Below are 25903 nucleotides of genomic sequence, written 5' to 3' on the forward strand. Positions count from 1 at the left end.
ATCCACGCTTCAAGACTGCTTCGATCACGCAGATTGGAATATGTTCCGCATCGCGTCCAACAACAATATTGACGAATATGCTGATTCGGTGAGCGAGTTCATTAGGAAGTGCATTGACGATGTCGTACCCACAGCAACGATAAAAACATTCCCAAACCAGAAACCGTGGATTGACGGCAGCATTCGCGTGAAACTGAAAGCGCGAACCACTGCTTTTAACCAGGGCAAGGTGACCGGAAGCATGACCGAATACAAACAGTGTAGCTATTCTCTCCGCAAGGCAATCAAACAGGCCAAGTCTCAGTACAGAGACAAAATCGAGTCGAAATTCAACAGCTCAGACACAAGAGGTATGTGGCAGGGTCTACAGTCAATCACGGATTACAAAAAGAAAACCAGCCCCGTCGAGGACCAGGATGTCTTGCTCCCAGACAGGCTAAACAACTTTTTTGCCCGCTTTGAGGACAATACAGTGCCACTGACACGGCCCCCTACCAAAACCTGCGGGCTCTCCTTCACTGCAGCCGAGGTGAGTAAAACATTTAAACGTGTTAACCCTCGCAAGGCTGCAGGCCCAGACGGCATTCCCAGCCGCGTCCTCAGAGCATGCGCAGACCAGCTGGCTGGTGTGTTTACGGACATATTCAATCAATCCTTATCCCAGTCTGCTGTTCCCACATGCTTCAAGAGGGCCACCATTGTTCCTGTTCCCAAGAAAGCTAAGGTAACTGAGCTAAACGACTACCGCCCCGTAGCACTCACTTCCGTCATCATGAAGTGCTTTGAGAGACTAGTCAAGGACCATATCACCTCCACCCTACCGGACACCCTAGACCCACTCCAATTTGCTTACCGACCCAATAGGTCCACAGACGACGCAATCGCAACCACACTGCACACTGCCCTAACCCATCTGGACAAGAGGAATACCCATGTGAGAATGCTGTTCATCGATTACAGCTCAGCATTTAACACCATAGTACCCTCCAAACTCGTCATCAAGCTCGAGACCCTGGGTCTCGACCCCGCCCTGTGCAACTGGGTCCTGGACTTCCTGACGGGCCGCCCCCAGGTGGTGAGGGTAGGTAACAACATCTCCACCCCGCTGATCCTCAACACTGGGGCCCCACAAGGGTGCGTTCTGAGCCCTCTCCTGTACTCCCTGTTCACCCACGACTGCGTGGCCATGCACGCCTCCAACTCAATCATCAAGTTTGCGGATGACACTACAGTGGTAGGCTTGATCACCAACAACGACGAGACGGCCTACAGGGAGGAGGTGAGGGCCCTCGGAGTGTGGTGTCAGGAAAATAACCTCATACTCAACGTCAACAAAACAAAGGAGATGATTGTGGACTTCAGGAAACAGCAGAGGGAGCACCCCCCTATCCACATCGACGGGTCAGTAGTGGAGAAGGTGGAAAGTTTTAAGTTCCTCGGTGTACACATCACGGACAAACTGAACTGGTCCACCCACACAGACAGCGTTGTGAAGAAGGCGCAGCAGCGCCTCTTCAACCTCAGGAGGCTGAAGAAATTCGGCTTGTCACCAAAAGCACTCACAAACTTCTACAGATGCACAATCGAGAGCATCCTGTCGGGCTGTATCACCGCCTGGTACGGCAACTGCTCCGCCCACAACCGTAAGGCTCTCCAGAGGGTAGTGAGGTCTGCAGAACGCATCACCAGGGGCAAACTACCTGCCCTCCAGGACACCTACACCACCCGATGTCACAGGAAGGCCATAAAGATCATCAAGGACAACAACCACCCAAGCCACTGCCTGTTCACCCCGCTATCATCCAGAAGGCGAGGTCAGTACAGGTGCATCAAAGCAGGGACCGAGAGACTGAAAAACAGCTTCTATCTCAAGGCCATCAGACTGTTAAACAGCCACCACTAACATTTAGCGGCCGCTGCCAACATACTGACTCAACTCCAGCCACTTTAAAAATGGGAATTGATGGAAATTATGTAAAAATGTACCACTAGCCACTTTAAGCAATGCCACTTAATACAATGTTTACATACCCTACATTACCCATCTCATATGTATATATACTGTACTCTATATCATCTACTGCATCTTGCCATCTTTATGCAATACATGTACCACTAGCCACTTTAAACTATGCCACTTTATGTTTACATACCCTACAGTACTCATCTCATATGTATATACCGTACTCTATACCATCTACTGCATCTGCCATGCCGTTCTGTACCACCACTCATCCATATATCTTTATGTACATATTCTTTATCCCTTACACTTGTGTGTGTGTGTAAGGTAGTAGTGTGGAATTGTTAGGTTAGATTACTGTTGGTTATTACTGCATTGTCGGAACTAGAAGCACAAGCATTTCGCTACACTCGCATTAACATCTGCTAACCATGTGTATGTGACTAATAAAATTTGATTTGATTTGATTTGGTGCTACCCTACAGAGTGCTGCTGAGGCTACTGTAGACCTTCATTGCAGAACAATGTGTTTTAATCAATTATTTGGTGATGTGAATATATTTATTACAGCTTTATCTAAAAAGGATAACTTTTTCAATGTTATCAATACAATTTTTATTTTTATGAAATTCACAGAGAAGGATAGTCCTCCCCTTCCTCTGAGGAGCCTCCACTGTTATGTTGTGGTCCACAGTGTATGTAGGAAAGGAGGTTACGCACGGGAAATAGATAGCTAGCAATTTTTTTGTATTGCAGTGTGTGATTCATTTCAGAGTTTTCTGTGTCATGTCAGTTATGTGTGTTCTTAGATTGTGCCTGTGTGTTTCTCAGGGCTGTGATGTCATGGCAGCAGCCAATGTGACAAGACCCGGCAATGTCCAGACCACAGAGAAATCACAGTTGACGTTGAAAGGTATAAGCAGCTTTTAATTCCTCTCATCTATCCCCTGCTCTTGTAACCTACTCTAATACTCATCCTCTTCCCTGTGTCTGTGTACATTTCTCTTAAACTCATGGCAACCTGAACCACCCCAAGCTATTATTGTCCCACTTTCATTTTTCAGCCTCCATTGTTATTCCACTTTTCCATTTGTTCTCCCTGCACTTTATTACTCCCTTTCCTCTCTCTTTTCCTCAGTTCATATTGCATGCACTACTATGCTGTCACCCATCACTCACTCCACCACTCGTATAAGATCAAATTAAACAAGTTTAATTCACCTTGACAGTTTTAAATAATTGGAACATTTCAGGTCTGTCCTCCCTGTTGAAAAGATTCAGCAGTATCCTAACAGTTATTCGGCCCACGTTTTCCTGAGCGGATATGTAATTCAGTTCAATGTTAATTTTGACATGGATAGCCACGGTAGCCAAAAAGGTTTGACATTTCGCTGGCCAAGTGAGCATCACATTAATATGGAACAATCAACAACACATTTATGAACAGAAGTACACTGTGCCTAAACTACCACCCTGTTTGCCTGTGACAGCTAGAGGGCGGCATTTGCATTTTAGTGTTTGCTTGTCATACAGTTACAAATCCAGAGTAGCTGTAATAAGTATTTGTATTACAAACTGTAGGTTAGGGATTGGCCGGAGTTGGTGTACCACAGTAGTCTTTTTTTGTATTTTGCTATATGTTCAACAATTGTTTATTTTTTTCTTCTTCACCAAGTGGTCTCAGCAAAGCCTCAGTCACCCAAGCTGCCCACCCGCTCCAGACTCAGCTCTTTTGTGGAGGTGACTGCAGATGGCCTGACTAGTGAAACCAAGAAAACGGGCAAACGTACTGGACACCTTGAGCTACAGTGGAATGAGGACCTCACCCTGTGAGCCCCCCTAATCTCAACCTCACTTACTCTGTTGTTAGTGTGTGTGTGTGTGTGTGTGTGTGTGTGTGTGTGTGTGTGTGTGTGTGTGTGTGTGTGTGTGTGTGTGTGTGTGTGTGTGTGTGTGTGTGTGTGTGTGTGTGTGTGTGTGTGTGTGTGTGGTGGTGTGTAAAATGTAGGCCTATTTGACTGTGTATCTGATTATGACTTGTGTAGGAATGTGACGCCTCAGAGCCGGTTAGATCTTAAGTTGTGGAGCTGCCACACTTTGAGGAAGGAGTTACTGGGGACTGCCACCATTGACCTGCTTGACACTCTGCGTACACATGATGGCAAGAGTAAGACAATAAAAGTTTATTTTTATATAGGTCATTGTCCATGGATAGTTAGCAGGACTCCCAGTCATGCTACTGTAGTATTCTATCTACTTTAAAATATTTGGGGTTACCCTCTACCGAACTGCAAGATCAAGTTTACAATTGTGGAGGTCTTTTATTTTTTTTACAAGCATGTCAGAAAAAGAGAAAGAACTTTGGTTTTCTATACGCAGTTGATAGGTTATTGAAGAGCAGTGACCTATCTCTTATCATCTATCTTACTTTTCCCAAATCCTTCATTTTCTTTCTCTTTCGTTTTCCCTCCCTCCATCCCACACTTCCCCCTCTCCCTCCAGTGGAGAATCTGCAGCTCAGTCTGGTCTTGCAGACCGAGAACAAAGGCTCACTTGTAGCTGGAGGCGAGCTGAACGTCTGTCTGGACGGCCTGGTTGTTGATCTGGGATCTTTGCCCAATGGCAGCACAGCAACAGACAGTGAGTCCCGCCTTGCAACACACACACACACACACACACACACACACACACACACACACACACACACACACACACACACACACACACACACACACACACACACACACACATTAACACTTACAAAAGAGTACACACTCTTTTTTAATGCAAACAAAATCTTCCCACACACTTTCTTTCTCTCATTCTCTCTCTTGCTCTCTGGTATATATTCACACACTTTGCAGTTAGCAACTTATGCTTTTCAGACTCCACCCAAGCAAGAAGTGCAGGGCTCATTTGGAGAACGGCAAAGAGTGTACTTTGTGATGTTGCGGTGGAGATTTTAATGTAATGTGATAGAATAGTGATATTTTGAGCCATCATGTTACTAGTGTGCAAGTTTGCACATAGTCTTTCACATGTTGAGAAGAAGACCAAGGAGTTTTATGTGGCTATTTGACAATTATGACTTTCCAAATCTGCATGTAGGCTTAGTTGATACTATTGCTAAACATCCACTATAACTTGTGAACACAGAAACATAATTAGCTGGTAACTCTTTAGTCTCACCGTGACGCCGGCGCATTTTGGACTTGTAACTCCTTTAAAACATTGTGTTTGAGCTACAGACTTCTGGGTTGTACTATTGAATTTGTCTAGAACAACAATTAGTCTGTGTGATTAATGGGGGCTGAGCTAGAGCGCTGTTTGTGAGACAAGGGCGGATTCTGAAGGGGCGCGGGCTGGATCTTTTTACAAAAACCTCTGTAGACTCCGAATGGTTTTAGCTGCAAACTATTAAAAGATATCTCAAAGCTGAGATCTCTCACGAACACGCACATGTAACATGTTTTGCTCTAAAGCTACACAATAGTTATTAGAAGGTAAGGGGTTCTTCTACATAGAAGATCATAGGAAATCCCAAGACATAGTGTCTGTAATACTGTAATAAGCTCACATTGTTTCTGTCACAAACACCACACAGTTGTCACGGACTAGTTGGATATTCATTTCCCACTGAGTGAACCTTTTCTGTACTGTCAGCATTCATATAAATTCATTTTTATCACATTTTTGCTTTGTCTGACCTTATTTTTCTTATTGTGACTCTTTATGTGAAATTAATTTGTTTATACTTGTTATCCTGAAAAGAAAATGGCCAAACACTTCATCGTGAGGCTAAATGTAAGGGCTGGACATGCAGATAAAGGAAAGTCTGATTTTGAAGCAGATTTTTGCTGTGGTTTCGGGACAGATAGGGTTAACGACAGTGGCAGGTCTTTTGTGTTGTCAATACTTTACTGCACGTGTACAAATGAGTGGTAAAAGAGCCCATCCAAACAGTGCAGCAGCATCTTCTGTTTACAAACAGCAGACAAATATACTTTTGTGAGACAAAGATTGGACTTGCCTCTTGAGTTTGTTAAACGTGGTGTTTTTAATGAATAACATCACATTAAACTGACTTTTATAGAGGTGGCTTGAATTTCTCAGTTCATGCATCTCTCATCTGTGTATGAAATAACACACAAGCCTTTTCATTCCGAATCACAGAGCCAGAGTGTTTCCTAGTGAATGAACACAGCACAAGTCAGGGTTGGGTTTCTGAGCGTATGGTTCATAAATGTGTATCTTTGTGTGTTTTAACAGTACCAGTCAAACGTTTGGACACACCTACTCACTTTATTTTTACTATTTTCTACATTGTAGAATAATAGTGAAGACACCAAAACTATAAAATAACACACATGGAATCATGTAGTAACCAAATAAGTGTTAAACAAATCAAAATGCATTTTATATTTGAGATTCTTCAAAGTAGCCACCATTTGCCTTGATGACAGCTTTGCACACTCTTGGCATTCTCTCAACCAGCTTCATGAGGAAGTCACCTGGAATTTATTTCAATTAACAGGTGTGCCTTGTTAAAAGTTAATTTGTGGAATTTCTTTCCTTCTTAATGCGTTTGAGCCAATCAGTTGTGTTGTGACAAGGTACAGCAGGGGTGGTATACAGAAGATGGCCCTATTTGGTAAAAGACCAAGTCCATATTATGGCAAGAACAGCTCAAATAAGCAAAGAGAAACGATAGTCCATCATTACTTTAAGAAATTAAGGTCAGTCAATGCGGAACATTTCAAGAACTTTGAAAGTTTCTTCAAGTGCAGTTGCAAAACCATCAAGCGCTATGATGAAACTGGCTCTCATGAGGACCGCCACAGGAAAGGAAGACCAATAGTTACCTCTGCTGCAGAGGAAGTTCATTTTAGTTACCAGCCTCAGAAATTGCAGCCCAAATAAATGCTTCATAGAGTTCAAGTAACAGACACATCTCAACATCAACTGTTCAGAGGAGACTGCGTGAATCAGGCCTTCATGGTCGAAGGACACCAATAAGAAGAAGACACTTGCTTGGGCCAAGAAACACAAGCAAGGGACATTAGACCGGTGGAAATCTGTCCTTTGTTCTGACGAGTCCAAATTTGAGATTTTTGGTTCCAGCCGTCGTGTCTTTGTGAGATGCAGAGTAGGTGAACGGATGATCTCTGCATGTGTGGTTCCCACCATGAAGCATGGAGGAGGAGGTGTGAGGGTGCTTTGCTGGTGACACTGTCAGTATCACTGTCATTTAGAATTCAAGGCGTATTAACAAGCATGGCTACCATAGCATTCTGCAGCGATACGCTATCCCGTCTGGTTTGCACTTAGTTGCACTATCATTTGTTTTTCAACAGGACGATGACCCAACACACCTCCAGGCTGTGTAAGGGCTATTTAACCAAGAAGGAGCGTGATCGAGTGCTGTATCAGATGATCTGGCCTCCACAATCCCCCGACCTCAACCCAATTGAGATGGTTTTGGATGAGTTGGACCGCAGAGTGAAGGAAAAGCAGCCAACAAGTGCTCAGCATTTGTGGGAACTCCTTCAAGACTGTTCGAAAAGCATTTCAGGTGAAGCTGGTTGAGAGAATGCCAAGAGTGTGCAAAGCTGTCATCAAGGCAAAGGGTGGTTACTTTGAAGAATCTCAAATATAAAATATATTTGGATTTGTTGAACACTTTTGGGTTACTAAATGATTCCATGTGTGTTATTTCATATTTTTCATGTCTTCACTATTATTCTTCAATGTAGAAAATAGTAAAAATAAAGAAAACCCCTTGAATGTGTAGGTGTGTCCAAACTTTTGACTGGTACTGTATATTGTGTGTTTATGCCTGTGCATGAAGGTTAATATTGTTCTTAAATCGATGAACAACCCCTGTTCCATTCAGATTTGTTACTTTGGTGTTCCCCAAGCGCTCTTTCACACCTGCACGCCGTCATCACGCATTGCCATGCACACGCTTGGGAGTGCTTATGTGGAATTTGTTTCTCAAAATTGCGTAATTGACTCTGGTTTCTGTGAGTTGTGCAGGACAATCGGCTCCTGTGATCCAGGGGGTTTCCTCTCTGCCTGGCTGGGTAGGGACTCACTGTGGGACAGGAAGGGAGGGGGAAGAAGTCTATTAAGGGAATGAATATGTCCTTTCTGAGGTCTTAGTGTGTGTGTGTGTGTGTTGTGGGGGGAGTGTTAGTGAATAGAGGTCTGGAGTGTGTGCTCTGAGGGCAGGTTTTAAGGGGCTGCGTGTATGAAGGTCTGGAGTGTGTGCTTTCTGGCGGGGGGGGGTTGTATAAAGGTTCAAGTGTGCGCCGTGTTGCAGGGGGAAGGTGTGTTAAGGCCCTCTGTGTTCTCTCTGAAGGCAGCTCTGTTAGTTTAGTGTTTTCCCTCATTTCCCCTGGCAGTTTTTCTGACACGCTGACACACACTGCTACCATAAACAGACCTTTGTGCTGCAGCCAGTGAAAAACACATCCAGACCAGACAGAACTCACCTTTACGTATATACAGGCCTAAACGGACAAACACATGGACTCTTATGCATGTGCATTGCACACACTCTTATACATGCAGGCACATCATATAAAATCAACAGACATATAAACTCTGCAAAAAAATAATTGTCCTCTCACTGTCAACTGCGTTTATTTTCAGCAAACTTAACATGTGTAAATATTTGTATGAGCATAACAAGATTCAACAACTGAGACATAAACTGAACAAGTTCCACAGACATGTGACTAACAGAAATGGTGTGATGTTCGGATGTACCGATCCTGTGCAGGTGTTGTTACACGTGGTCTGCCACTGCGAGGACGATCAGCTGTCCGTCCTGTCTCCCTGTAGCACTGTCTTAGGCGTCTCACAGTACGGACATTGCAATGTATTGCCCTGGCCACATCTGCAGTCCTCATGCCTCTTTGCAGCGTGCCTAAGGCACGTTCACGCAGATGAGCAGGGACCCTGGGCATCTTTCTTTTGGTGTTTTTCATAGTCAGTAGAAAGGCCTCTTCAGTGTCGTAAGTTTTCATAACTGACCTTAATTCAAATGTATTTATAAAGCCCTTCTTACATCAGCTGATATCTCAAAGTGCTGTACAGAAACCCAGCCTAAAACCCCAAACAGCAAGCAATGCAGGTGTAGAAGAACGGTGGCTAGGAAAAACTCCCTAGAAAGGCCAGAACCTAGGAAGAAACCTAGAGAGGAACCAGGATATGAGGGGTGCCCAGACCTCTTCTGGCTGTGCCGGGTGGAGATTATAACAGAACATGCCCAAGATGTTCATAGATGACCAGCAGGGTCAAATAATAATAATCACAGTGATTGTCGATGGTGCAACAGGTCAGCACCTCAGGAGTAAATGTCAGTTGGCTTTTCATAGCCGATCATTCAGAGTATCTCTATCTCTAATTGCTTACCGCCTGTAAGCTGTTAGTGTCTTAACGACCGTTCCACACGTGCATGTTCATTAATTGTTTATGGTTCATTGAACAAGCATGGGAAACGGTGTTTAAACCCTTTACAATGAAGATCTGTGAAGTTATTTGGATTTTTACGAATTGTCTTTGAAAGACAGGGTCCTGAAAAGGGGACGTTTTTTTTGGATGAGTTTTATATATACAGTGGGGCAAAAAAGTATTTAGTCAGCCACCAATTGTGCAAGTTCTCCCACTTAAAAAGATGAGAGAGGCCTGTAATTTTCATCATAGGTACACTTCAACTATGACAGACAGAATGAGAAAAAGAAATCCAGAAAATCACATTGTAGGATTTTTTATGAATTTATTTGCAAATTATGGTGGAAAATAAGTATTTGGTCACCTACAAACAAGCAAGATTTCTGGCTCTCACAGACCTGTAACTTCTTCTTTAAGAGGCTCCTCTGTCCTCCACTCGTTACCTGTATTAATGGCACCTGTTTGAACTTGTTATCAGTATAAAAGACACCTGTCCACAACCTCAAACAGTCACACTCCAAACTCCACTATGACCAAGACCAAAGAGCTGTCAAAGGACACCAGAAACAAAATTGTAGACCTGCACCAGGCTGGGAAGACTGAATCTGCAATAGGTAAGCAGATTGGTTTGAAGAAATCAACTGTGGGAGCAATTATTAGGAAATGGAAGACATACAAGACCACTGATAATCTCCCTCGATCTGGGGCTCCACGCAAGATCTCACCCCGTGGGGTCAAAATGATCACAAGAACGGTGAGCAAAAATCCCAGAACCACACGGGGGGACCTAGTGAATGACCTGCAGAGAGCTGGGACCAAAGTAACAAAGCCTACCATCAGTAACACACTACGCCGCCAGTGACTCAAATCCTGCAGTGCCAGACGTGTCCCCCTGCTAAAGCCAGTACATGTCCAGGCCCGTCTGAAGTTTGCTAGAGAGCATTTGGATGATCCAGAAGAAGATTGGGAGAATGTCAGATGAAACCAAAATATAACTTTTTGGTAAAAACTCAACTCGTCGTGTTTGGAGGACAAAGAATGCTGAGTTGCATCCAAAGAACACCATACCTACTGTGAAGCATGGGGGTGGAAACATCATGCTTTGGGGCTGTTTTTCTGCAAGGGACCAGGACGACTGATCCGTGTAAAGGAAAGAATGAATGGGGCCATGTATCGTGAGATTTTGAGTGAAAACCTCCTTCCATCAGCAAGGGCATTGAAGATGAAACGTGGCTGCGTCTTTCAGCATGACAATGATCCCAAACACACCGCCCGTGCAACGAAGGAGTGGCTTCGTAAGAAGCATTTCAAGGTCCTGGAGTGGCCTAGCCAGTCTCCAGATCTCAACCCCATAGAAAATCTTTGGAGGGAGTTGAAAGTCTGTGTTGCCCAGCAACAGCCCCAAAACATCACTGCTCTAGAGGAGATCTGCATGGAGGAATGGGCCAAAATACCAGCAACAGTGTGTGAAAACCTTGTGAAGACTTACAGAAAACGTTTGACCTCTGTCATTGCCAACAAAGGGTATATAACAAAGTATTGAGATAAACTTTTGTTATTGACCAAATACTTATTTTCCACCATAATTTGCAAATATATTCATTAAAAATCCTACAATGTGATTTTCTGGATTTTTTTTTCTCATCTTGTCTGTCATAGTTGAAGTGTACCTATGATGAAAATTACAGGCCTCTCTCATCTTTTTAAGTGGGAGAACTTTCACAATTGGTGGCTGACTAAATACTTTTTTGCCCCACTGTATATATACACACACACACACACACACACACACACACACACACACACACACACACACACACACACACACACACAGTATGTTCAGAATAATTGTGAAACTGTTGTTAAACCATATGTAAATATTGCCAATAACAAAAGGCAAATAAAATCAACTTTCTTGGGGGGATGGAGTTGGTGAGGAGGCTAGCTGCTGATGTAGGATTGGCTCTTCAGTTAGATGGATTTTAGGGGAACACATGGAATCCAAGCCACTTTGGCTCAACTCGTTGAAACATTGACTTTTGGAAGGATTTCAAGTAGCAGTGTTCACCAGTAGATGGTTGCCCCCTTTAACCACTTTCCGACTTAATGTTCCTCCATCTCCGGAACGTTTAGCTAAGGCAACACAAACAAACAGATCTGTCTCATGTCTCTCAGGGGGTATATGGGGGCAACCGCTAGACTTAGCTATGTCATTGGATGATGCATTCAGGGCAGTATGAGACAGTGGTTTCTCCTCAACTAGACCGTTTATGTTACGTGTCCAATGGAGTCTCACAAGAGGCCCTTTCATACGGGTGAAACAGGCACACAGGCTTGTTTTTCTCAGTAACTACCTGTTTACCTGAGGCAGGATCTGAGCTATCTATTAACACATAAAAGCGGCAATATATAACTTTTTGGCTGACCCGACCAAATTCACATAGAAATGTTAGTTATAGATCTGTCATTCGCATCGATAGCAAGTCTAAGAAGCGGTAGATCTGTTCTATGTGTGCGGTTTCTATGCTTCCCGTCCTTCAGTTTAGTTTTTGGCATCTTTTACTTTATTTGTTTGTGCACCAGCTGAAAATACTATATTAGTGGTTATGGAAAATATATTTCACAGCATTTTAGATGGTACAGGGATTCTCTACACACTATACTTTCTTGTTTTGTCACATATACTGATTTCTTGGTGGTTAGTTACTGCAGCTCGTGGCCCACTCCTATTATGTGTCCCTGTTTTATAATGAAAAGCATGTTATTGGGCTGTGGTTTCAGTCAGGGGAGGGAATGAACATACACTCATTCAGTCACAGACCACATTCTATAGCAGTGAAAATTGGTCTCTTGAAACAGTAACCATCAAGTGTTCTGTGATTTTTGTTTTTCTCTATAGAGATTGGATGGTATATATTATTTTCTTACTAATGGTTATAATGAAGTTTGGTGTATTGATGGTGTGTCCTTTGTATGTCCTGTTTGTACAGAGATGCTGCAGTCGGACAGATCAAACCTACGCAGGACCCAGAGTGAGGAAACCTCCAGGACAGCCTGCAGCCCCCGCGGCAGGTGAGAACGAACAAACATACATACAAATACTTATGTGTACTGACCTGAGCTATTTATACTCGATTCATACCTCTACAGAATACATGTTGAATGAACAAACTATTTCACACAAATAGATTCACTCATTTCAAGTTTGGATGTATAGAGATTTACTGTATGTTTCTCTAGTCCCTTGTACACATACGTCTGAGCACACACACGGCCTCTCCGAAGTCTTACTTAAAACACAAATATACTCCTTTGAGGGAAATGGTCAATGCAGTGATCCAACACAGAGATGCCTTAATCAGACCAATGATAAGTTACAGATAATGAGCATGCCAAGCGTGAGACACTGCTATACTTCAACACACAGATGTATGGTATTTCCCTGAAAACATTAGAGGGCATTGCTGTGGACCTTTTTGTTTGGAACACCATTCAATGGCTGCATCCATCTGTCCCTAAAGAGAGGAGTAGAAAGGGAGGTGTAGAGAGAGGCAGAAAGAGAGAAGTGCGGAGTTCTATGCTAAGTTTTTTTGGTGCTTCTGTATTCTCCCATGACGAGAAGCATGTACCCCCCCCCTTTTCCAATGGGGAAAAAGCCAAAAGGTTTATATGTTCTCCTGTCCTTTTCCAAATGACTGTTCTTCTGTTCTTGTGTGCAGATGATACAGTGATATATGTGCATGCAAAGAGCAAACAACAAACTGCACAAGAACTCACTACTGTAATGGTCCAGTTTACAAAGTGGCTCAGTGACTCGTGTATGCATCTCAATGTGAAAAAAACTGTTTACATGTTCTTCACAAAGAGGGCAACCGATACTACTGAGCCAGATGTCTATGTATCTAGCTAATTTCCGATTTAAACTGACTACAGATGTAGCAAAACTGTACTTCAAATCTATGATACTCCCCCACTTAACATACTGCTTGACTAGTTGGGCCCAAGCTTGCTGTACAACATTAAAACCTATTCAGTCTGTCTACAAACAGGCTCTCAAAGTGCTTGATATGAAGCCCAATAGCCATCATCACTGTTACATCCTCAGAAAGCATGAGCTCCTGAGTTGGGAAAATCTTGTGCAATACACCGACGCATCTCTTGTATTCAAGATCCTAAATGGCCTAGCTCCCCCTCCACTCAGTATTTTTGTTAAACAGAAAACCCAAACATATGGCAGCAGATCCACAAGGTCTGCCATGAGAGGTGACTGTATAGTTCCCTTAAGGAAAAGCACCTTTAGTAAATCTGCTTTCTCTGTGAGAGCTCCCCATGTCTGGAATACACTGCCATCAGACACACACAACTGCACTACATATCACACTTTGACAAAATGCATGAAGACATGGCTAAAGGTCAATCAGATTTGTGAACATAATCCCTAGCTGTGTATTGCCGCTTTCCATGTTGTCTGTTGTCTGTTGTCTGTAGCTTGTGAGGTGTGGAAACACTTTGTTGCTTTTATGAATTTTGTCTTGTTGCTTTTTGTTCTATGTTGCTCTGTCTGTATGCTACATCTTGCTTGTACTATGTTGCTCTGCGTGTGCTCACGGCTCAATGATTGTTTATATTGTAATTGTTTTTAATAACCTGCCCAAGGACTGCGGTTGAAAATTAGCCGGCTGGCTAAAACCGGCACTTTTACTAAAACGTTGATTAATGTGCACTGTCCCTGTAAAAATTTAATAAACTCAAACTCTGTACCGCTTTTAGTATAGGTAGTTGGTGGGGGAAAAAACTCACTGTGAATAGACAACTTTTCAGAACCTTACTCAAGTTTCCATTGATAATGATCCAACTTTGTACTCAGCATTCTGATGTCTGGGGGGTAAAAACCAACATGTTTTCATTGTATAAAAGCACTTGTAGGAAATAACCTATATTTAGCTTTAGGAAAATATGAGTATATTTTGAGATGGAAAGTTCTCACACTGACTCTTCTTTGTTCGTGTGTATGCATGCCCTGCCGCCTGTGTGTGAGATGTGTTGAGCTGCTTTTTCAACATTTTCAAGTCAAAATATCAAACATTTTCTTTATACTACTCCAAAGTATCAGCCGCAAACATATTCTATAGTATTAACATTTTACGTCAGTAGCTTAGCTTTACATCACAAATCTACATTCTGTCCATTGTAGGAGTTGAAGAGAGGTTAAGGGTAATTTTATGTGGTGTGATTGATCCTGACCCCTCCCCTGTGTCTGTGTACATGTTCTGGTCAGGACTCACAGACACTCTGCAGAGGATTCGCAAGGGGGTTCCCCGGGGGTCGCTCTGGCTAATGGAGAGCTGAGTGAGGAGCAGAGTCCTGGGGCTTCTGGTCGCAACTACTCGGCCAAGAACTCCCACAGCAGCCCTGGGAGTGCAGGTACTATAACCTTGGAGACATGAAACTATTCACTTGACACTAGAATTGATACATTTTTCCCAGTGTGGATCAATCAACTCCTTTACCTGCCCTACCCCACAGGTAAAGTTGAGCTGACTGCCAACGGGCTGGAAAATGGCCGTAGCAGCCTGGCTCGTCATACACCCCCACCATCCTCCCCGCCGGCCCAGTCCCCAGCCCCCAGCAGCAGCAGCCCCTCTCCTGGGCTAGACGGCACAATCCTCCCTCCTCCTACAGAGGCACCGCCTGCTGGAGCTAACCCAGACCCCGCCAACCCAACCACCGCTACAGAGCCTGTTCCAGAGTTACTACCCACTGGGTAAGAGTTTGCGTGTAGGTGCTTGTGCGTGTCTGATTGGCGTTACGGTCAATCTCCTCACATGTAACTTGACTGACCTAATATGCCTCTGCCTCTCCCTCTCTCTCTCTGCCTCTCTCTCTCTCTCTGCCTCTCAGCTGGGAGCAACGAGTTCTGCCCCATGGCAGGGTGTACTATGTGGACCACAACACAAAGACCACCACCTGGGAAAGACCACTTCCACCTGGGTCAGTCAGCCTACACACTTTGACCTCTACTCCTCCTTTTCCTCTCTTTATCTCACACTTCCTACCATATGAGGAGAGTGCTGACAGTTAGCCAGCCCAGTGCATGATGGGAATATATATTTCAATTCAATTCAAGGGCTTTATTTGCATGGGAACATGTTCACATTGCCAATTGCCAATATCTCTCTCTGTGAAGGGGAGATCTTGCCCACTCGTGAACATTCCCTGCATGTTTCTCCTCAGCTCAGACTGCTGCCTATATAAACATACCGAGCTGGAGGATCCTAGCAGGGTGATGTTGGGGTGTGAAGTGGGCCCACAGTCAGGGAGTGGCAGACTCATTCACAGCACAGTAACGTTCCTGGGGGTCTGACTCTGGACAGTCAAATGAACTGAGACTAGTCTTATTATCTCTGGCTGGAAGAAGCTGACTCCATTAAATATGATAAATTACTGAATAATTGGTTAGCGCCACTCCCCACCCCAACTTAGACTATCCTATCCATTTCTTACAGTAGTAGTGTGTCAGGTCTGTTAGTGTGGGTTTTATGTGTTTGGCCATTTGGTCTCTCATCTCTTTGAATCAGAGATGAGAGACTGTGAATCAGAGGCTGTGAATCACCAGCAATGATTGTTTAAGTCTCTGTTGATTTCCAGTGGTGTTTCTCACTGTGTGCTGCGTAACCCAGCTCTCTCTTGTGGCGGTACCAGAGCCTTTTATTGCCATTTTATTTCAGTGAATATGTATTGATTTTCATTTGGCTGTGTGAGAAGCCTGTTTGAGGTAAAGCTCACTCCTGCCCCGTCTCACTTTTTCCACAGGAGGGAACAGTCTGGAGAACAAAAGTCCTTTCTTAGAAAGAGCACATGTATGCAGCGCTATTCTGGACCCATATGAGGGTCAATTAGCTGGCTGGTTCTGACTACAGCTGCCGGGTTTGGTGCTTAGTGCTTGGTACACTACCTGGTCTGAGTTAGCATGGCGCTGCCGCCCACCCAACCGCCAACCGTAGTGCAGCTCAGACGAAAGGCGTGGTGTGCATTAATGGGTTTTGAGCTGAGCTCTTTTTCTAGCAGCGTGGGGGTTTAACTGCTCTCATGTTCCAGACCGTATGGGAGCCACAGTACTGCTCTGTAGGATATAGGAGCCATAGTACTGCTCTGTAGGATATAGGAGTCACAGTACTGCTCTGTAGGATATAGGAGCCATAGTACTGCTCTGTAGGATATGGGAGCCACAGTACTGCTCTGTAGGATATAGGAGCCATAGTACTGCTCTGTAGGATATAGGAGTCACAGTACTGCAATGTAGGATATCGGAGCCACAGTACTGCTCTGTAGGATATAGGAGCCATAGTACTGCTCTGTAGGATATAGGAGCCACAGTACTGCTCTGTAGGATATCGGAGCCACAGTACTGCTCTGTAGGATATAGGAGTCACAGTACTGCTCTGTAGGATATAGGAGCCACAGTACTGCTCTGTAGGATATAGGAGCCACAGTACTGCTCTGTAGGATATAGGAGCCACGGTACTGCTCTGTAGGATATAGGAGCCACAGTACTGCTCTGTAGGATATAGGAGCCACGGTACTGCTCTGTAGGATATAGGAGCCACGGTACTGCTCTGTAGGATATAGGAGCCACGGTACTGCTCTGTAGGATATAGGAGCCACGGTACTGCTCTGTAGGATATAGGAGCCACGGTACTGCTCTGTAGGATATAGGAGCCACGGTACTGCTCTGTAGGATATAGGAGCCACGGTACTGCTCTGTAGGATATCGGAGCCACGGTGCTGCTCTGTAGGATATCGGAGCCACCGTACTGCTCTGTAGGATATAGGAGCCACAGTACTGCGCTGTAGGATATAGGAGCCACAGTACTGCTCTGTAGGATATAGGAGCCACAGTACTGCTCTGTAGGATATAGGAGCCACAGTACTGCTCTGTAGGATATAGGAGCCACAGTACTGCGCTGTAGGGTCTTAGGGAAACAGCAGCACAGGGAACAGGGAGGGATGTTAGGTTGCATCTCTCAAAGCTCCTTTTTGAGGAATTTCTGAGCTGTGTGTGTGTGTTAGCATACGGAAGTATTTGCTGTTTTATCTTCCAAATGCTGTTCTGGTTTAGTCAGAGATATGAGAATAGCAGCAGCAGCCTGAACACATAATAAAACACTGCTGTACTGAACTGGGAATGTGCTCATGTGTTGGTTTACATGTGTGTCTGTGGGATAATGCATATCTTAATCTTGTGTTTGCATATCCTAGCTTGTCTATGTCCATAATTAAATATGTCTGTCTGTGTATGTCCGTTTGTACATTTGAATGAGTCTCACTCCTCTCTCTCTGTCCCTGTACAGTTGGGAGAAGCGTGTGGACCAGCGTGGCAGGTTCTACTATGTGGACCACAACACCAGAACCACCACGTGGCAGCGGCCCACAGAAGAATCAGTCCGGAACTATGAGCAGTGGCAGTCCCAGCGCAACCAGCTCCAAGGGGCCATGCACCAGTTCAGCCAGAGGTTCCTCTACCAGGTAACTCAACATAGAACTACTGTACTGTCTATACTACTTATTTAGCCCCTTTAGGTGTGGCCCTCTAAAAGCTTCCCATCAGCATCGAATTCTGGGTAAAACACAACGGTACAGAAGGGCATTCGTTGAGGAAAAAATAATAAAGCATTCTGAATCTGAAATGGGCGTTCCATGGTACAGCAAATTACTGAAATGAGCTGCAACTCTCATCGGTTTCTATTAAAACCTCCCTGCTCCCACCCACCCAGTCTGCTCGACAAGCTAATTTTGAGCCTCTTTTCAAAATAACATCCCAACTCATTGATTATGAGTAACCATGAGTCCCTGAGAACTAGCTGGCAGGTCTGCTGCTGCTGATAGGCGGGTTCTGTTTTGGAATGCCCGCTTTGCTGTTAGCTTGCTTATTTTTAGGCCGGTCTGTGCAAAAATGAGTTGGGGGGGATCAGCTGGCTGCTTGGGACTCTGACGTCACTCACCCCCCTCCATGGCCAGATAAGAGCAGGGGTTTAGTCCCCATTTTAGGGCACCTGGCCATTTCTATACTTTTAGCTTTGCTTGTCATTTGAGAGAGATCATTCACTTGCATTCTGTTACTTTGTATCAAATGTTACCAGGTTCGAGAATGTTGCGTATATGAGCTGGTGCGTTTGTGAGCTGAGCCCATTATAATGTCATGGTCGATTTAAAGTAGACTGGCCCCTGACCCTACTCATTGTCACGTGCTAAGGCAGAAATATCACACTTGACTCCCAACATTAAGCTGTGCTCGCTCATCGCATACAAACACACATATGAACAACTATGTCACACAGCACACAATACACACCAAGGTATAGATTAAGTACATAACACACATACATGCTGGGTTTTTGTGTGAGTGGGCCTGTGTACATTTGGCCAGTAATTGCAGCTCGTTAGGAACTCCTGAAAGAGCAGTCAGAGTCATTAACTGCTGTTTCTGTTTCTGCTTCCCAAATTCCCACTTTTCTACCTCCTGCTTCTTATTCACTCTGTCCATTCTCACTGAAAGAGGGGCTCATGCAGCAACACCACTTGAACTGGTCCATTGTTTCAATACTCAACTATCTACTTAAAGGCCCAAGGCAGTCAAAATGTGATTTTCCTGTTTTATATGTAATAATTGATTGTATTTATATAGTGCCTTTCTACTAACTGAGGTATTCAAAGTGCTTTACAGAGATAGGAAACTCACCTCATCCACCACGGCGATGCACGGCGATAATTTTTGTGCCAGAACACTCACCCAGCTATCAGGTGGAGAGTGATATATGCCAAATAGGAGTGATTAGGTGGCCATGGTGGAATGGGACCAGGTTGGGCATGAAGCCATTACACCAGGGTTAACATCCCTACTCTTACTATAAGTTATTTTTTTCATTTTTTAACCCTTTTTCTTCCAAATTTAGTGGTATCCAATTGCTTGTTACAGTCTTGTCTCATCGAAGGTCAAGAGCCGTGCGTCTTCCCGAAACCCAACCCAAACAAGCTGCACTGCATCTTGACACAATTCCCACTTAACTTGAAAGCCAGCCGCACCATTGTGTGGGAGGAAACACCGTACACCTGGCGACCGTGTCAGCGTGCACTACGCCTGACACGGTCGCCACATGCGTCGCTGCGTCGCTGGTGCGGGATGGGACAAGGACATCCCTGCCGGCCAACCCTCCCCTAACCCGGACGACGCTGGGCCAATTGTACGCCGCCCCATGGGTCTCCCGGTCGCGGGCCGGCTACGACAGAGCCTGGACTCGAACCCAGAATCTCTAGTGGCACAGTTAGCACTGGCTTAGACCACTGGATTGGAACCAGAATCTCTAGTGGCACAGTTAGCACTGCCTTAGACCACTGGACTCGAACCCAGAATCTCTAGTGGCACAGTTAGCACTGCCTTAAACCACTGGATTGGAACCAGAATCTCTAGTGGCACAGTTAGCACTGCCTTAGACCACTGTGCCACTCAGGAGGCCTACAATACGTTCTATGGGGTATTTAATTACCACATAGAGTCAGGACACCCGTTTAACGTCCCATCTGAAGGTCTGCACCCTTTGCAGGGCAATGTCCCCTTCACTGGGGCATTGGGATCTCCTTAGACTACAGGGAAAAGGGAACTCTACTGGCCTTCCAACACTTCCAGCAGAATCTGGTCTCTCATCCAGGGACCGACCAGGACCGACCCTGCTTAGCTTCTGAAGCAAGCTAGCAGTGGGATGCAGGGTGGTATGCTGCTGATATATGAAGTTTCTTTCCAAAACACTATATATCCTTTTGGAGAAATGTTGTTAAAATAGCTTTTATTGTTTAAAGGACTTATGAAAGAGATTTGGTGTTTTTTCACTTTCTAATCATGGCATGGGGTTTTTCCATGTCAGACATGTATTTGTTTGAAATCTATCATTTTAGAGAGACAAATAATCATGTTATTTTGCAAAACGCTATATATCTGGCTCACTCTCAGAGAATTAAGTAGTACTGATAGGTTTTACACAGTCAAATGTAACAAATAACTAAACATTTTTATAAATAACTGTACAAATAATACATTTGTGACATCAATATTGTTATAATTTTTTTTTAAATGAATACAGTAATATGAGATCTGTGTGTAAAACATTTACATTTGACATTTTAGACATTTAGCTGATGCTTTTATCCAGAGCGACTTACACTTAGTGCATTCATCTTAAAATAGCTAGGTGAGACACCCACGTAGCAAAGTCAAATATACGGTATACAAAGATTCCATTCCAGCTAAATAATGGATATACAGTGCCTTTGGAAAGTATTCAGACTAGAGGTCGACTGATTTATGTATTTTCAATACCGATACCGATTATTGGAGGACCAAAAAAAGCCGATACCGATTAATCGCCCGTTTTTTTTATAAATGTTTTATTTATTTGTAATAATGACAATTACAACAGTACTGAATGAACACTTATTTTAACTTAATATAATACATCAATAAAATCAATTTAGCCTCAAATAAATAATGAAACATGTTCATGAAGCATTGCGAAGAGCTGCTGGCAAAACGCACAAAAGTGCTGTTTGAATGAATGCTTACGAGCCTGCTGGTGCCTACCATCGCTCAGTCAGACTGCTCTATCAAATCATAGACTTAATTATAACATAATAACACACAGAAATACGAGCCTTAGGTCATTAATATGGTCGAATCCGGAAACTATCATCTCGAAAACAAAACGTTTATTCTTTCAGTGAAATACGGAACCGTTCCGTATTTTATCTAACGGGTGGCATCCATAAGTCTAAATATTCCTGTTACATTGCGCAACCTTCAATGTTATGTCATAATTACGTAAAATTCTGGCAAATTAGTAATGAGCCAGGCGGCCCAAACTGTTGCATATACTCTGACTGCGTGCAATGAATGCAAGAGAAGTGACACAATTTCACCTGGTTAATTTTGCCTGCTAACCTGGATTTCTTTTAGCTAAATATGCAGGTTTAAAAATATATACTTCTGTATATTGATTTTAAGAAAGGCATTGATGTTTATGGTTAGGTACACGTTGGAGCAACGGCAGTCCTTTTTCGCGAATGCGCACTGCATCGATTATATGCAACGCAGGACACGCTAGATAAACTAGTAATATCATCAACCATGTGTAGTTAGTTATAACTAGTGATTATGATTGATTGATTGATTGTTTTTTACAAGATAAGTTTAATGCTAGCTAGGAACTTACCTTGGCTTCTTACTGCATTCGCGGAACAGGCGGGCTCCTCGTGAGGCAGGTGGTTAGAGCGTTGGACTAGTTAACCGTAAGGTTGCAAGATTGAATCCCTGAGCTGACAAGGTAAAAATCTGTCGTTCTGCCCCTGAACAAGGCAGTTAACCCACCGGTCCTAGGCCGTCATTGAAAATAAGAATGTGTTCTTAACTGACTTGCCTAGTTAAATAAAGGTGTAAAAATAAAAAATCTGCCAATTCGGCATCCAAAATTACCATTCCGATTAATCGGTCGACCTCTAATTCAGACCCCTTGACTTTTTTCACATTTCGTTACGTTACAGCCTTATTCTAAAATGGATTAACTGAAAAAATCAATCTATACACAATACCCCATAATGACAAAGCGAAAACAGGTTTTTAGACATTTTTAGCAAATAATAAAAAAACAGAAATACTTAATTTACTTAAGTATTCAGACCCTTTGCTATGAGACTCGAAATTGAGCTCAGGTGCATCTTGTTTCCATCTTGCATCCTGTTTCCAAAAAATGCCTGCAGCATTGAAGGTCCGCAAGAACACAGTGGCGTCCATCATTATTAAATGGAAGAAGTTTGAACAACCAAGACTTCCTAGAGCTGGCTGCCCGGCCAAACTGAGCAATCGGAGGAAGAAGGGCTTTGGTCAGGGAGTTGACCAACAGCCCGATGGTCACTCCGACAGAGCTCTAGAGTTGTGTTGTGTGACAAAACTGCACATTTTAGAGTACTTTTATTGTCCCTAGCACATGGTGCATCTGTGTAATGGTCATCCTGTTTAAACAGCTTCTTGATATGCCACACCGGTCAGGTGGATGGATTATCATGGAAAAGGAGAAATGCTCCCTAACGGGGATGTAAACAAATTTGTGCTCACTATTTAAGAGAAATATCAAATTTTGTGCATATGGAACATTTCTGGTATCTTTTATTTCACGTCATGAAACATGGGACCAACACTTTACATGTTGCGTTTATTTTTCTGTTCAGTACAGTTAATAGACCAATAAGAAAGAGAGTTCCAAACCTCTCTGCCAATAACAGCTAATGTTCAGTTTTCCCCTCCCCATTCAGAACACTCGCAGACAGTCCTAGCAAAAATATTGCCTGAGAAATTGCCCTTTGCTAAGAAGCTATTTTGGTTTCTTTTTGACCATTTTAATTGAAAGCTATCACATTAAGGTACTTAATTGTTATTATTACCCAGAAATGATTTGATATTGAGATTAACACGGCTGCATTGGACCTTCTATACACTTTCTAAGATATCACATTGTTATACAACCTGGTTTAAGCTAATTTTAGTATTTTAGTCACTGTTGAGCATTTTATCAGGGGTACCACCGCTACCATTGTTTTGCCCCTTTGGGTGAACTTCTTTTAAGACTTTTTTCCAGCGCTGACACTAGAGGAACTAAATTAAATTAGTGTGCAATGTAGGTCTATGTGACTTTTCCCACTCATAGTGCCGGTCATTCATATGGTTCTGGCAAGGTTTTCAGTGTTTAGGACTAACTGGCCTTTTTGTTGTAATTCTCAGCATCCTGAAGCGAGATAGAAGGAGTCTGTTGCAATTTTAAATACTTTTATCAAGAATAATATCTCAACTCACATCACCCACTTACCACTCAATCACCATATATAGTATCTTAGTACGTCTTTCTCTTTACTATCGCGCTTTTTACCACCCCCGCTGCTGCTTTTATTTTTTCACTCTTGTTTTCCTGGGCTTTTCCGCCTTCTTTCTCTCTCTAGCTCTCTTTCACATCCTCTTGGAACTGGCGAGGAACTGAATGGTCAGGGCATAGCAGATGATGTCATGTCTTTATTTCCTTCTTTTTTTAACCTTTTTTAGTCACAGAAACACAGAAGGGTGGGTCTCATACATGGATTGGCTGTAGATCGAGTGACACACACACATTCCCCTTTAACCCCACATGCATCGTCCTCCTCTTTGCACTCTTTACTATCTTATTCCTTCCGTTCTTCTCAAAGTTTCCATGATGAATTCTCATAAATGGGCACCGTATGATTATTCTGGGGAAATGCTGAGTGAAGTTGTGTGGCGTTACCTTCAGTGACACATGGACTGCTTGGAGGGCAGTTTTGCAGACCTGAGGTGAGGAGAATGAATGCATGAATTAGATTTTCATCCAAAGGTACAGCTTTCATACTCAGTCATGGAACCAACAGTCTGCACTAACTCCTCACAAACATCTTTCCACTTGGTGGCAAATGCGCTCACACACACACACAGATTCAAACGCAATCTCTTACACATTCAATCAGTATTTGCTATATACACATTTTCCGTACAGTGGCGCACACACTCTCTCTTTCTCTCTGTATGCACAGGCTGAGTAAACCACACTGGTTCCAGTGCAGGGTGAATAAAGGTGCTTTTGTCAGAAGGGGGTGGGCAGTCTGGAACAAGGATGAATGTTCCCTCAGTTCGCTCAGACATCACGCCTCCCTGCTTACTTTCACAGCATATCTAGAAGAGGAGGACCTCTGGAGATGGGTGGGGTAGGGAGGGGTGCAGGGGGGGTAGAAGACGGGGTGGGTCTTAAGGCCAGCCAGTGAGCTCATTGGAACAGTTTGTTTTTTCTCTCCTCCTGAGCGTGTAGTTTTTGGAAGGCATACGAGCTGCGTCTGAGCCTCTCTGACAGTCTCCTGTTCCAGCTGCATGAGAGAGGTCACCTCAGCCTTCTGGGGTACACCTTAGCACCCCTCAAAAAAGACTGGACTTCCCTGTGACACCCTGCTCTCCACTCTGTTCGCCCCTGCTCCGCTAGACTTGAGGTGTTAAACTGTGTGGTTTCTGTGGCGTTTTGAGGCATTTGCTGCATTTATTATAATTTTTTTTCCTGTATGTTTGGTTTTCTGAGTTTTTTTCTACCTCACACCAGTGTGAGAACTCGGTTGAGAGCTTTGTGTACGGACAGAAGAATTTCACACAGAGCCGCTGCAGTGAGAGTGAGAGAAGAAGACCGAAAGGTGGAAGAAGGAGAGGAAAGATTCCTAACTGGAAACGTATTCCCTCTCTTTATCCATCAGTCATCTGGTGCTCCTGCTGTGGAAAATGACCCTCTCGGTGCGCTCCCTTCAGGATGGGGTAAGTACACCTTCATCTACACCTCACCATACTCATACTAGGCCCTGTAGTCAGTGGCCCTCGGTAAGGCTGTGACGATACCAGTATCGCAACGTTTTTTTCCATGGCAAAAATTTCAACACAAAGCAGACCAAACTCTTTGGTAAACCTGCTGTAAAATATAGTGTGCTATAGCTTGGGAAATACATAAATGTTACTCTGGATGAGAACATAATGTTTGTTTCCAACATCAGGGCTGTTTTCCTAAAGAAGTGAAATCCGCTTCGTGTTTTATTTCCTCACCACAATACTAACGAGTATCTCAATACTGGTAACGTCCCGGCTCTAGCCGTCACTGGTCCCCGGTGGTCCCAGGACCTGAGATGAGTGAGATGAGTGAGGGGAAACACTACTGGGTCCAGTGATGCTGGAGAGGCATTGGCTACATCGACACCTGCACTACTTGTTATGAGAGTGGGTTCTGATGTCTGTATGCCTTTCAAGGGCACAGGACTTTGTTTTTGTGTTGAAGGGGGAGAGTTGGTTTGTTTGTCTTTCTCACACACAGACACACACACACACACACCTACAGATACACGCCGCTGTGGGCCCAGATGTATTGTTCACTATCTTGTATACACTGTGATATACAGCCTTGTCCTTCATCACAGAAGCTCATGCTGAAGATCCCTTTATTCTTCCATTCAGCATAACTCTCCTTACAGTTAGTTATTGGTCAACAACATATGATTTGATTTAAATGTGGGAGATTTCAGTTTTTCCCCTGCTTTTATTGATTAGTTGTTGTATCAAGTGTCATCTCAAGGAATTGGTTGTAATATTCTCTACTTATATATTCCTATAGCTCTCTACTCTCATACATTCATTCATTCATATTCTCAAAAGCACATATTTTACCAATATATTCCCACGCAAAAATTATACAGTGTATACACAAAACACTCAAAAGTAATGGTCATTGGCATTTTCTCTCCACTTCCCATTTTAACATACTTATCACTTGCATACACACTCACTCTTATTTTCTAACCATGATTCGTTTTCAACATGTTGCGGCATCGCAGGCAAAAGCCTCAATTATACCT

At 43.6% G+C, this 25903-nt stretch overlaps 1 protein-coding gene across 3 annotated transcripts in view; it reads left to right on the forward strand.

Annotated features, from left to right (window-relative positions):
- Window positions 1–25903, forward strand: part of LOC139539794 (NEDD4-like E3 ubiquitin-protein ligase WWP2) — a 55013-nt gene that overhangs the window by 16753 nt on the left and 12357 nt on the right. For 2 of the 3 annotated variants that reach the window (XM_071343090.1, XM_071343092.1), the window contains exons 2-11: window positions 2795–2876; window positions 3639–3792; window positions 4009–4130; window positions 4466–4603; window positions 12403–12493; window positions 14700–14845; window positions 14948–15185; window positions 15323–15412; window positions 17773–17947; window positions 24761–24818. In XM_071343090.1, coding sequence (XP_071199191.1) covers window positions 2807–2876; window positions 3639–3792; window positions 4009–4130; window positions 4466–4603; window positions 12403–12493; window positions 14700–14845; window positions 14948–15185; window positions 15323–15412; window positions 17773–17947; window positions 24761–24818 — 1282 coding nt within the window. In that variant the 5' untranslated portion in view covers window positions 2795–2806. The remainder of the gene's footprint in view (window positions 1–2794; window positions 2877–3638; window positions 3793–4008; window positions 4131–4465; window positions 4604–12402; window positions 12494–14699; window positions 14846–14947; window positions 15186–15322; window positions 15413–17772; window positions 17948–24760; window positions 24819–25903) is intronic. The other variant, XM_071343091.1, reaches the window with a different exon arrangement.

The sequence above is a fragment of the Salvelinus alpinus genome, chromosome 15 (assembly GCF_045679555.1).
Source record: "Salvelinus alpinus chromosome 15, SLU_Salpinus.1, whole genome shotgun sequence".
NCBI lineage: Eukaryota > Metazoa > Chordata > Actinopteri > Salmoniformes > Salmonidae > Salvelinus > Salvelinus alpinus.